The following is a 12,156-nucleotide window of genomic DNA, read 5'->3' on the forward strand; positions in this document are numbered from 1 at the left end:
CCCCCGCGGCGGGGACGGACACCACCTACCGGCTTCTTCCCCACGATGAGCTTCTCCACCTTCTGCACCTGCGACACGTGGTCCTCGTTGGTCTTCAGCTCCCGCTTCCGGATCCGCTCGTAGATCCCGATCAGCATCTCCCGGGGGATGTCCTCCCCGTCGTCCACGCCTGGTAGGGGACAGGGGCAGGGCTCACCCCAAGGCACTGGCTTCTGAAACCGAATCCGGACAGCGGTCCCCCGGCCGGTCCCCAACTGATCCAAAGGCCTCCAGACCCATAGCAGCTGGCCCTGCTCCGCCCACGACGCGTGTTCTCGCAGCCCCCACCCCAGGGACCGGGCTGGCACTGCCCCCGGCTGAGGGTGGAGGGGCCTGCGCCACCTTTGCAGCCACGCCCGGGGGGCTCCGCACACACGGCCCCGCTCGACCCGGCCGCCGCCCCGTGGGGCGGGCACCACGGTCCCCGTTGCACCGCCGGGCTGGCGGGGGCCTGGGCACGGGGCTGGGGTGTGGGGCAGCGGTGCGGACGGGGCTGCCCAGCCCGCGTCCTCACTTTGCCCCCCGTCGGCCTGAGTTGTGGTCTCTCTGAGCTACGAGTCGTCTCCGCAGTGACACAGGCCACCAGGAACACGGTGACTTTACAGGGACCAGGGCAGCTCACGGGGCCACCCCCGCCCCCCGACACGAGAGCTCAGGGGCTCTGAGGGGCTGCTGTCCCAGGTCTGGGACTCGAGGCCGGGTCGCTCTGACAGTAAGCTCGCGCCCTTTCCGCCGCACGGCTCCGGAAGTGCCGTCAGGAAGGCCCAGCCCGGCTCACGACGGAGACGCGAAGCCCCCGGTCTCGGTCTGCAGGCCGCCGGCGGTGCGTGCAGCAGTGTGACGGCTCCAACCCTCTGCCGGGCTGTCCGGCACCTGCTGCCGGTCATACATTCAAACACCCCCGGCCCCGCTGAGCGGATCTGGGGGGCCTGGCCCATGACATGCAACGCGGAGCCGCTTCCCAACGGCAGAAGAGGGGAGCTAAGCCATTGGCACACTCCCAGGGGACTGGCTAAGCGGTCCGCAAACGAGGACTCCTCGGACAGGGATTACCGTACGTCCTCAGGGACGAGGAGGGCCCTGGCAACAGCCCTCAGACGTGCCGAACGAAAAGCGTGAGGCGCCGAGTGGAAGAGGGTCAAACCAGCCGTGCACGTTTGTACTGACTCCCGCGAGGAGCTCCGGGAGGCGCAGCACGGACTCAAAGCCCACGACCTCCAGGGACGGGAAGGGCCCTGCTGTGCACCTTTCACGCTTTCTGGCTTTTGTCTAATTGGCTGTTTCTTTCAGAGCAGTTTTAAGGTCATAGCAGAATTCAGGGGAAAGCACAGAGAGCTCCCATATACCCCCAGCTCCCCGACCGGAACGGCGCCGTCGTTACAACTGAAGAACCTGCGCGGACACGTCCCAGTCGCCGGAGTCCGCGGTCCGCACGAGAGTTCGCTCTTGGTGTTGTCCACCCTATGGGTCTGGACGAACGGACGATGCCGTGTGTCTGCCGGTATAATACCGTACGGAATTTTCACTGCCCTGAAGACCCCTCTGTGCTTCTCCTCTTCATCCCTCCCCCACGACCACTGGCAACCACTGGTCTCTTGACGGTCTCCACAGCTTCGCCTCCTGCAGAACGTGGCACGGCTGGAATCAGGGTGCAGGCTTCCAGGTAGGTTGCTTTCACTTCGCGACGTTCCTTTAAGGTGCCCCCGTGTCTTTTCATGACTCGGCAGCGCGTTTCTTCTCAGGGCTGAGTAATAGCCCATTGTCTGCATGCACCAAGGTTCATCCAGTCACATACGGAAGGGCAGCTTGCTCGCGTCCTAGTTTTGGTGAATGTGAATAAAGCTGCTGTAAACATCCGCGTGCAGGTTTCTGCGTGGACGTAAGCGTTCAGCTCATTTGGGTAAAAATTCCAAGGAGGGCAACTGCTGGGTCATGTTACTTTCTGGTTTTTGAACTATGTGAGGATAAGACCCATTCAAAATATACATTTACAAAGTCTGAAGGCAAATATCAATAAATGCAAAATATCGCTTGCCTGGCTTCCAGGTTCCTCCCCCGCCTATCCCTGAACTCCCAGAGGCCCCCTCTGCTGCTGGGTCCACTGAGCGATTCCAGAGAAAACGTGTGTCTGGTGCATGTTGGGGCAGGGGGGCACTCTGTAAAAAGCACGAGGTGGGACGTGTGCTCAGCACAGAGCGCCAAGCCGGCTTTGGGAGGCCAGCGTCCAGCCTCCTCTGACACACACTTGCCATGTGACCTTGGGCAAGTCCCCTCCCTCTCTGAAGCTCAAGGAAGATGGGGCAGAGAACGCCCGAGTCCCTGGCTTGAAGAAAAGAGGTGATTGGTGGGAACAGCCCAGGCTCGCGAGAAAGAATCAGTGGCTTCCTCGCCTGGTTCTGGGGTGCTCGGTCCCTGCCCTGGGAACTGGGGTGACGAAGCTCTCCGTCCCCCAGACAGCAGCGATGATGGAGGCAAGGATGCCCACGAACCAGGAAGCTGCAGACACGGGCGGCCGACCGGCAGGTATCTGACCCAGCAGCCCTGCCTTCCCCTGAGCCTCGTTTCTGTCTCATCTCTCACACGGGACAGGCCCCGGTTACGCGGCTGAGCTGCTAAATGGGAGAAAAGAAACCAGAGTCCCTGAAGCTCCCCGGCGTCGCCAACAGCACGCAGCTCGCGGCCAGCCTTCCCAGCAGCTACCGAGCGGCCACCTGCACCCGGGGCCGGGCCATGGCGACGCCGCGGAGACCAGGCCAGACCAGGCCCCGCGAGGAGAGGGGCTTGAGGTGACAGAGAGGAGGGGAGGGGGCGCAGCCCCCCGGGCCATCAGTGTCTGCTGACCGCCGTGCTCCCTCACCTGGCCTGGCGACTTGATCTCTTATTAATGAGGTTCCTGGGAACCACAGCCAAGACCTGCCCCTCCCTGGGGCCTGGGGAGGGCCGCATGGGGAGGGCCCTGAGCCCGCCTCCCTGCGAGCCCCGCCCATCAGGGTGGGCCCCCACCCCACCCCCCAGGAGCACCAGCACAGACCCCCCGCTCTGGGGGGCGGGACGACGGAGCAGTTTTACAGAAATGAAGGACAAAATGAAAAATTTAAACAGCTCAAAAAGTTGCACTTGATTCAGATAAGTTGTTTCCCTTCTATAAAATTATGATGCCATTTTTAAAGGGACTTCAGTCCCTTACAGCTGCTTCCCAAGGAGAGGGACACTCCCCCAGCCCGGGACTCCGTGGACAGGAGGGGCCCGCCGGCAGCAAACACGGAGACAGCCGTTCCCTTTTCTGTCCCTCTCCTGCCTGGCGACACAGGAGGAAGCCTCCGTCTGGCTGCCCAGCCGCTGGTCACCTGCCCCACATGGGCCCACCTGCCAGGGAGGAGAGGGCAGCCTCAGGCCTGGGGCCCAGCCGGGAACAGCTTGCCTGGAACCCACAGCGGCTTTGCCTCTTCACGGCGCTCATTTTTGTAAATGACGCCCACGTGTGACAAATGCTACCAGTTTCCCGCTTACAGCGATGACATAAAGTTCCTTTTAAAGATACATACGTTTAAGTAAGGAAACAAAAACAAAAAGGCAAGTCTGTGCCAAGAGGACCACTGAGGGAGGGGGGTGGTGGGCGATGCTGTATGGGCAGCAGTGAGGGGGGCAGGACAGTGCCGGTCCCCACCCCCCGCGCTCGGGGGCCCCGGGGCGCCCAGCCCCCAGCCTGCGGCCCATCCTCCCTCCGCCCCTGCAACCAGGCCTGGATCCACCGTGTGCGGCCCGTCGGCGGGCCGCGAGCCTAGCCGCGCTCTCAGGCCTCTGCCCTCTGGCGCCCTGGGCCTGCGGGCCGGGCGGTCCTCTGAGACAACACGCCGCCTCCCCCTCGGAGGGCCCCCGCCACAGCATTCAGCGCCCTCTACGGGAACGTGCGCCGCGTGGGCTACTTCGGGGAGGAACCCCACCCCTCCCCACGAGAGGCCGCGCTGCGCACACCCCCGTCGGGTGCGTGCTGGCGGCGGGGGCGGGGCCGTCCCGCCGGGGCCAGGGCAGCTCACCTCGGAGGTTCTTGACGAAGTCCTCCAGCTTCATCTTGCGCTCGGGCTTGACGTTGGGGCTGTACATGTCCGTGTTGAGCAGGATGACGGCGAAGGCCAGGATGAAGATGGTGTCTGGGTTCCGGAACTGCCGCACCACCCCGGGGTTGCAGATGCAGTACCGCTGGCTGCGGGCGGACGCGGGTGGCGCTTCAGCCCAGCCGGGGCAGGAGGCCGGCTCGCCCCTCCCCCACGAGCGGCCCTAAACAGCGGAGACTGGTCCCTGACCTCGGAGCCTCCGCTTCTGGTGCACGGGGAAGTCGCCTGCCTGGCAGAGCCGGCCCTGACCGTCCACTCACCCCACCCCCACGTGAGGTAAGTCCCACCTGCCCACGGCTCGGCCGGCACGTGGCTGCTCGGGGCTGAGGACCGCATCCCTCGCTCCCCGCGCAGCCACACGCTAACTTCCGGCCGATGCGATGTGGGCACCTTCGAGGCTGTGCCTTAAAGGCCGGGGGTGCCCTGCATGCTCTCTGCCTGCCCGGAATGTGCATGTGATGGGTGTTGAATCTGCTCCCGGGGACCTCAGGTGACGGGAGCCCGGGCCTCCTCCATGCCAGCTCAGAGGGCGGCCCACCTCCGGGGCATTTCAGCCACGGCAGCTGTGGCGGACGTCTTTGTTGCGGCAGCCGCTCTAAGCCTCACTACAAACTGCCTCACAGAGTCATCTGCTCACGTCCTCAGCGCCTCGAATACGCCCTACCCCACGGTTCCCTCCACTGGAGGCCTTGTGCAGGGGTAGGTGGGGGGGGTAGGGATGGAGAAGAGGAACCGGGTGGGGCACCGTGACCCAGGCCCACAACCCGCAGGCAGCAGCCATGGGAGCTTAGACGATGTGGGCTTCAATTTCGTCTTCCCTGTTAAGTGCCGCCCCCTCCAGGAAGCCCTCCTGAATGGAAGTGTCTGAACGCTCCCCCCCCAGGGCCTGGGGTTTCTCCTCCTGCGACCCCTGCTGAGCCCAGAGGGCTGGGTCTCCCACACCCAGTACGGGGCACGGACCCCCGGCGCGGCCAGTGAGCACACCATCCCAGTATGGAAGATGGTGCAGGGACAACCCGCCTTGACTGCAGGCTCTCTGGGGGGCCAGGCGCTGGGCGGAGTGCGCCCACACGGCCTGAGTGGTTTACTCCTTCCACCCCCTCCAGGGTAGGTGCCTTCATCAAGCCCTCTCTACTGGCAAGGACGTGACGCACAGAGAGGTTAAGTAACCAGTGCAAGGTCACACAGCGGTGCAGGTGTCAGAACCAGGCCCTCTGCGTCACTGAGGGAGCATCTGCCCCTGTGAATGAGCAGAAGAGTGACGACACAGATGGACTCACGAACCCGTGAGGACGTGAGGACCATGAAGACGTGCGAGGCCCTGGCTCCAGCGCTGAGCCGCACCGCACGCGGCAGAGGAGGGGCTGCTGCCCCCCACACCCGCCTCCCGGAAAGCTCATGGCCACCTGACCCTGAAGGGGAGCCTGCCCTTGAGCCACGGTCTTGGAGAGAGGACGCTTTTTCTACCCGACACCTGCCCCGCCCCCACCTGACACCTGCCCCACCCCCACCTGAAGGCCTCGATCAGCCGCTCCACCTTCTGGGCCTCCCCCTGGACCCGGATGTGCGCCTGGAACTTCCGGAGGGCCTCGTCCAGCTCCATGGCGGAGAAGTCCATTTCGTCCACCACGCAGCTGAAATGAGAGGAGGAGGCCCCTTGAGCGTCTCCTGCCCACGTTCCCGCCGGCGCAGAGGCGAGCGCGGCCCGCAGAGGGCGGAGGGGGCACGAGGGGTCAGCGCAGGGAGGCCCGAGAGGGAGGGCGGCCGGAGCCGGCTCCCTCCTCCACAGGAGGAGGCCGAGGTCTGGGCACCCCCTGGCCCTGCAGCCACCGCGCCCTGGGCCTGCCCCTCACGTCAGCGCTTTGCCAGGCACTTCTGCGGGGCCTCTGGAGGGGCTGTGCTGCCCTCACCTGCCGACCCCACAAGGAGGGCAGAGCTGGGGAGGCCGCAGGTCACAGGTACCTCTTATCACAGCCCCGCCCCCCGCACAGCCTGCTCCTGCCTCTGACCGTGACCCCGAACGGTAGGTGGGTCTGCAACAGGGACCCTGGCGTGACCGCCCCCGGTGGGGCTGCAGAGAGCCCGGCCGAGGGCCCCCCTCCCCTGGTGCGATGCTCTGAGCGCTCAAGGCTCGAGGCTGTTGGGGCAGGGTGAGGGCGGCGGCCCCACAGGACAATTTGCTGACCAGCATCCCAGTAGGGTGCCTGGGGGGCGTCTCGCTGCTTCCTGAGGCCGCTGCTATTTTCTGATCCGAGGAGAACAATGTGCGGATTTCCTACGGCCCAGAAGCAGCTCGGAGGGGGTGTGGGGGGAGAGCAGGGGTGGCTGCAGGGCAGGGGGCCGGACCACATGGTCTTGGGCCCCATTCACGGAGCAGCTAGGCTCTCCTTGGACGGTTCCTGCCGGATTCCAAAGGGGGAGGGGGCACCAACCATACTATCAGGGCGGAGCCAGAACAGAAAGGCTGGGCTGGGAGAGAGCAGCCCAGGTGGGACAGACGCCAGAGCCAGCCACACACCAGGCACCGCCAACGGCTCGCCGCCTCTCCGGTGTGTGCGTCTGCGTGACTGAGTGAACGCTAGTGTACATATATGTGTGCGCACGTGGGTGTGTCTGTACGGGGGGGGGGGGCACCCAGGCCAGACCCCCCGCCCCTCCCCGAGCGTGGGTCTGCTCACCTGTGAAACAGAGAGGCCGCAGCCCACGCCCACCTCCTCCCAGGGGCACCCGGAGGTGGCAGGTGTACGTGGCCAAGCCACCCTGCCGTTTTTACTGAGGGTCAATCTTTACCCTGCTTTGATCCCGTTCCCGGCCCACCGGCTGGGTCACCCATGCCGCGTGCAGTGACCGGGTCGGCAATGTGCCCACAGCAGGCCTGGAGCTGCACCCCCCAGGTCCCGGCAAAGGGGAGCAGGGCACCTGTTCTGAGCCGGCCTCCTGCTGGCCCTGGCCCCTCGTCTGCGGAAGGGGTTATGGACCCGACACCCCCACGGACGAGGTGAGGACACGGCCTGCACGAGCACCTGCCCAGTGACCACAGGACCCACGTGTGGTGGCTTTCTACTCAGGACAGTCTGGAGGAGGACTGGGGGGTGCAGGATACGTGCGGGCAGGACTCTTCAAAGCCGTCAGCGGTTCCCGGGGGGCTGGAATCCTGTTCTTCTGCAGGGTTCCAAGTAGCTGAGAGTCTATGGCCGCCAGCCTGGTTGGACCGTCATCCCATCTCCCGCCAGGAGAGGGAGGAGGAGGGGGGCTGAGCTCACCGGTTCCCCTCCCGCTGCCGCTGCGGGAGGTCGGCCCAGAGGCCGCTGGGCCAGGGGAAGGGGCTGGCCCTGATGGATGGGGCCAGAGGTGCTGGCAGGGCAGCTCCGTGTGTCCGGGGCGCGGGGAGCCCGGGGTGTGCGCGCGGCGCCCCCAGCCCCACTCACTCGAGCACGTCGCGGTTGAACTGCTTCTGCCGGTTGCCCAGGAACTCCCCGATCATCTGCCGGCTCAGGCCCTTGCGCTGCAGCAGGAAGTGGGCCACCCCCACCGGCGTGTCGGGCACGAAGCCGCGCTCGATGAGGTACTGGACGCCCTTCTCGGGCTTCCTGGGGGACGAGAGATGGGCTCAGCCGGGCGCTCCTACCCCTCCAGCTCCCCAGCCCTCGTGCCCTCCTCCTCTACGGCACCCTGTCCTGCGCCACCGCGAGCCCACAACTCGGGGGAACCGGGACGGCTTGGGCAGGGGGGCTGGGCCGGTGCAGGAGCGCGGAGGGGGCCGGGGGCCGGGGGGGGCACAGAAGGGCCCCACGCCTCCCCGCGCCACAGCGCCCTCTGTGCCGAGCTTCCAGGCGGGCCTGTGGCACGTGCTCGGTGCCGTCACCGGCCGAGGACCCTGCAGCCAACTCGGCTCCCGCACGACCCCCAGGGCTTGGCACGCTGGTCACCTGTGCTGCCCGACAGCCACGCGACCTCGCTGGGGACTCGCCTGCCCGTTTCGTGAGCCTCGTGTGTTCACACAGGCGGGCGCCTGGAACGCCGCACGCAGCAGGCGAGCGCCGGGAAGGTTCAGGATAAACCTCAACGGACGGCAGAGGGCGTGGAGGCGCAGCACCCGCCCCACCTGCAGTCAGAGGCCTGAGCGTGCACCCGAACCAGGAGCCCAGTGGCCGGGGTGCCCTCGGGGGCTGAGCGGCGAGCCAGCAGGTCCCTTCTTCCCGGCGGCCTCGGGGCCCGGTGCCGGCTCGGCTGACCTCGCGGGGAGGCAGCGGTCGAAAGAGACAGGGCAGGGGGAGGCGCCACCGAGCCCTCCCTCTGCACCCGCGACCCTCGGAGGGCGGTGTCCTCCTCTGACGAACCCGGAGCCTCGGACGGGCGGAGGAGCTGCGGAGGCCCTGTGTATAGCCGGCACCCCACGCCTCGCCCCGGTGGTAGAGGTCAGCATCCTGCTGGCCCCTGGGGGCGTGGAGGCGAGGGCCAGGCTCTCCCTGCCACCGCCGGCCGCGCACGGCCAGTGGGTCCCGCGGATGCCGTATTCCCGCACGCGGGCCGACCTCCCGCCTCACGATGACCCTGCTGGCTTCGTCCCCGGTGGCCACGTGCCCCAGCCTCGCGCTCAGAGCCGCGCAGGGAGCGAGTGCCGGCCCCCTGGGCCCGGGCACGGAAACGGCCACCGCGCGGCCCCGTTCCCCCTAGTCCCCGTTCCTCCCGGCAACCCTGGGCTCTCCAGCCGAGACCTGCCCCGACCCCAGGCCTCTCCAGGCACTGGGCTACTGGTGCTGACGCTGCCACCGGGGGTGGGGTCAGAGGCGGGGCGGGCCACGCTTCCTCGCCGCCAGCTCCACAGCGGCCTCCGCAGGGCCCCAGCCCGGACCTGACCGCCCCCCACTTCCACGGTAGCCCACAGACGTGTTTTCTTCGGCCCACACGACGTTAACAGAAAGAATTCCAGTTGGTCGCCCATGTTTAGAAACCGGGAGCTCGGACGCGGGACCCGGATTTCCGGCTTCTCTTGAGAAGACGGCGTGGCGCCCCCCTGGCCTGGCTCCCACGTGGGAGTGACTGGAGAAAGCCCTCTCGGGCGCCCTTGTCACCCACCTGGGCCAGCCTGGCCCGCCGAGGCCCTGGCACCTCGCCCTGGCCCAGCGCAGCCTCCTCCCGCCACCCTGGGGTGGCCGCTCCCCCTCTGCCCCAGCTGCTCCTGCCTGTGTTCACGGGCCGATGTCGTGCAGCCTCACAGCCGCCAGGCCCACCGGCAGGAGCCCCCAGCCCCGTGGGGTGGGCAAGGCTGCGCAGGGGCCGTAGGATGCGGACTCCCCGTGACCGCGGCGAGCGCGGCTGGCCTCGAGCGCCCGGCACGACAGCTGCCGGCGCCCGGTCTGAAGGGCAAAGTGGCCGAGCGAGGGCGGGAGGGGTTCCGGCAGGGGAGGCAGAGGCCTTCTTTGAGCAGGTGACACAGTGACAGGGTGCTCAAGGAGCTTTCTGGTGGAGGCAATGGCGAATGCAAAGGCCCTGAGGTGGGAGTGGGTTTTGTAGGGTTGAGGCCATGAGGCTGCTCCAGGGCTCAGAGTAGGGGCCCTGGGGGAGGGGCAGGGGGGCCGACAGGCCGCAGGGGCATCTGGCTCTCCTCTGAGCGAGATGAGAAGCCCGGCATGCTCTGAACAGGGCAGTGGAGGGACCTGGGTCCCCGTTTAAGAAGCCGCCTCTGGCCGTTCTACGGGAGCCCAGCCAGAAGACCCTCGCAGGCGCCCCAGCACTGGTGCAGGAGTGGGGGGCGAGTGGCTGGCTCAGGACACCGTCTGGGATCAGCGATCACAAAATATGCTAGTGAACCCGCGTGTGAGCCTGCGGGCTCCAGCTCTCAGCGCGAGGCGAAGGGGGCAGGAGCCGCCCCCACCTGGCACCCTTCGCAAGATGCTGCAGGAGAGGAATGAGGACTGACCAGGCCACGACCGGAGACCAGGGGCTCTCAGCAAACCGAGAGCAAAGGTGCTGCGGCCGGAGGTACAGGCGGGGGCTCCAGGCTCGGGACGCACGCGGCCGGCAAGGGGAGTGATCTCCCTGACCGTGGAGAGCCAGCACTGACTTGAGTCCCTGGCCCACAGGATCTTGCTGGCCCCCAGCTGCCCCACGTGTACTCCGGGGGCCCTGCTGGGCACGGGTGCTGGGTCCACTGGCCCCTCACAGGGCTCCGCGCTGACCGGAGCAGCGCAGATGTCCTGCGTGGGTAGGTCACACACTCGGCCTGCTGCTCTCCCACAGCCCTGCCCGCCCCCCTGGGGCAGTGAGGGGCGCTGGACGGGCTCGGGCCAAGGCAGGAGGGTGGAAGGCACGTCCTGTGGGGCTTCGAGATCCCCCAGAGCACCCAGGGGACGCCATGGAAAGGAGCCCCTGCCCGCCTTGTCCCTGAGAGGCCGGAAGAGCGCAGCAGGCCCGGCCGACACGCAGCGGACGCGGCTGGGACAGAGACGTCCACTCGGCTGAGAGAGAGCCCACCCGACCGGGCAGACGGGCTCGCCGCCACCCCCAGCTGTGGCTCCCCCGTCCCTGCCTGCGAGCTTGCACGGGGCTCCAGGCCCTCGGGACCGAAGGGGCGCAGCCTGGGGCCCTGCTGAGTGCGCCTGCAGGGGCCAGCGGGGGCCCCGGCCCACAGAGCGCACGTCAGACCAGAGAAACAGAACGCGCTGCGTCCGTCCGCGCCCGGGGCTGGGGCCGACGTGGCTCTGGGAGGGGCTGCTTTGGCCCGTGCTCCCAGGACTCTGGTCTAGAACCTTCAGGACCTCCCCAGCCTGCAGGGCAAGTTCCGGCCCCTCGGCCCTCATCCACTTCTCCATTCACCCCCTGGAGGGGGCGGGTGTCTGTGCTGCAAAGCTCCCTCCCCGGAGTGGGTGGGACCTAAGAACTGTTTGAAAGGCAGCCTGGGTGTGGGGCCGGGGAGGGGCTGGGGAGGGAGGGAAATGGTGGCGGGAGAGGAAGCCCACAGGGAGAGCATGCGGAGCAGAGGTGGGCAGTGGACGGGGGGTGGGGGGGTGGGGGGGGGTGGGGGTAAGAGAAGGGTGCCCGGAAGGGAAGGGTCAGAGGCGCTAAGGCCGGGCCTCCCAGGGCGGCGCCCCGGCTACCTGCTCCGTGTCCACCCTCGCCCAGCGGCTCCAGGGCCCACTCAGGGGCATCCGGCTCCCAGCTTTGCTCGCCCCGCACAGGGCCTGGCGCTCCATCTACTCGGGTAGGACCACCAGCCCTTTCTGGGCCTGGGGAGACTCCGGAGATGGCCGGTGGCCACAGTGCTATGGCTGCGCCTTCAATCCTCCAAACAACCCCCCAGCTGGACAACCAAGGCTGAGGAGGAGGAGGAGGAGGAGGAGGGGGGGGGGAGGAGGGGGGGGGAGGAGGAGGAGGAGGAGGGGGAGGAGGAGGAGGAGGGGGGAGGAGGAGGAGGAGGGGGGGAGGAGGAGGGGGGGAGGAGGAGGGGGGGAGGAGGAGGAGGAGGAGGGGGGAGGAGGAGGAGGGGGGGGGAGGAGGAGGAGGGGGGGAGGAGGAGGAGGAGGGGGGAGGAGGAGGAGGAGGGGGGAGGAGGAGGAGGGGGGAGGAGGAGGAGGAGGGGGGGAGGAGGAGGGGGGAGGAGGGGGGAGGAGGGGGGAGGAGGGGGGGAGGAGGAGGGAGGAGGAGGAGGGGGAGGAGGAGGGGGGAGGGGGAGGGGGAGGAGGAGGGGGGAGGGGGAGGAGGAGGGGGAGGGGAGGGGGAGGGGGGAGGAGGAGGAGACGGAGGAGGGCCGGAGCTTGTAGCCGCACGACCTCCCAACACCTGCCCCACACGCCACTCGGAGAAGCCAGCCTGCCACCTTGCCCTTCTCTGCGTGCAAGACCCGCGTCCTCCAACGGCAGGCTCTGCAGCTGGGGGACCATCCTGGACCCTCACTGCCAGGGACGCAGCCGCCAAGCACGCATGGCCGGTGACCGCCTGCGCTGCGGCTTGCCACCGGGGGAGCTGGACGGACTCAACACCACCTGTGGCTGGACCTCAC

At 67.6% G+C, this 12,156-nt stretch overlaps 1 protein-coding gene across 10 annotated transcripts in view; it reads right to left on the bottom strand.

Annotated features, from left to right (window-relative positions):
• Positions 1-12,156, bottom strand: part of IQSEC1 (IQ motif and Sec7 domain ArfGEF 1) — a 311,767-nt gene that overhangs the window by 13,986 nt on the left and 285,625 nt on the right. For all 10 annotated transcript variants that reach the window (XM_067043341.1, XM_067043340.1, XM_067043348.1 and 7 more), the window contains 4 exons: positions 7,583-7,744; positions 5,666-5,788; positions 4,077-4,243; positions 30-169 (listed from right to left, as the gene is read on the bottom strand). In XM_067043341.1, coding sequence (XP_066899442.1) covers positions 30-169; positions 4,077-4,243; positions 5,666-5,788; positions 7,583-7,744 — 592 coding nt within the window. The remainder of the gene's footprint in view (positions 1-29; positions 170-4,076; positions 4,244-5,665; positions 5,789-7,582; positions 7,745-12,156) is intronic.

This window comes from Kogia breviceps, chromosome 10, assembly GCF_026419965.1.
Source record: "Kogia breviceps isolate mKogBre1 chromosome 10, mKogBre1 haplotype 1, whole genome shotgun sequence".
Taxonomy (NCBI): Eukaryota; Metazoa; Chordata; class Mammalia; order Artiodactyla; family Physeteridae; genus Kogia; species Kogia breviceps.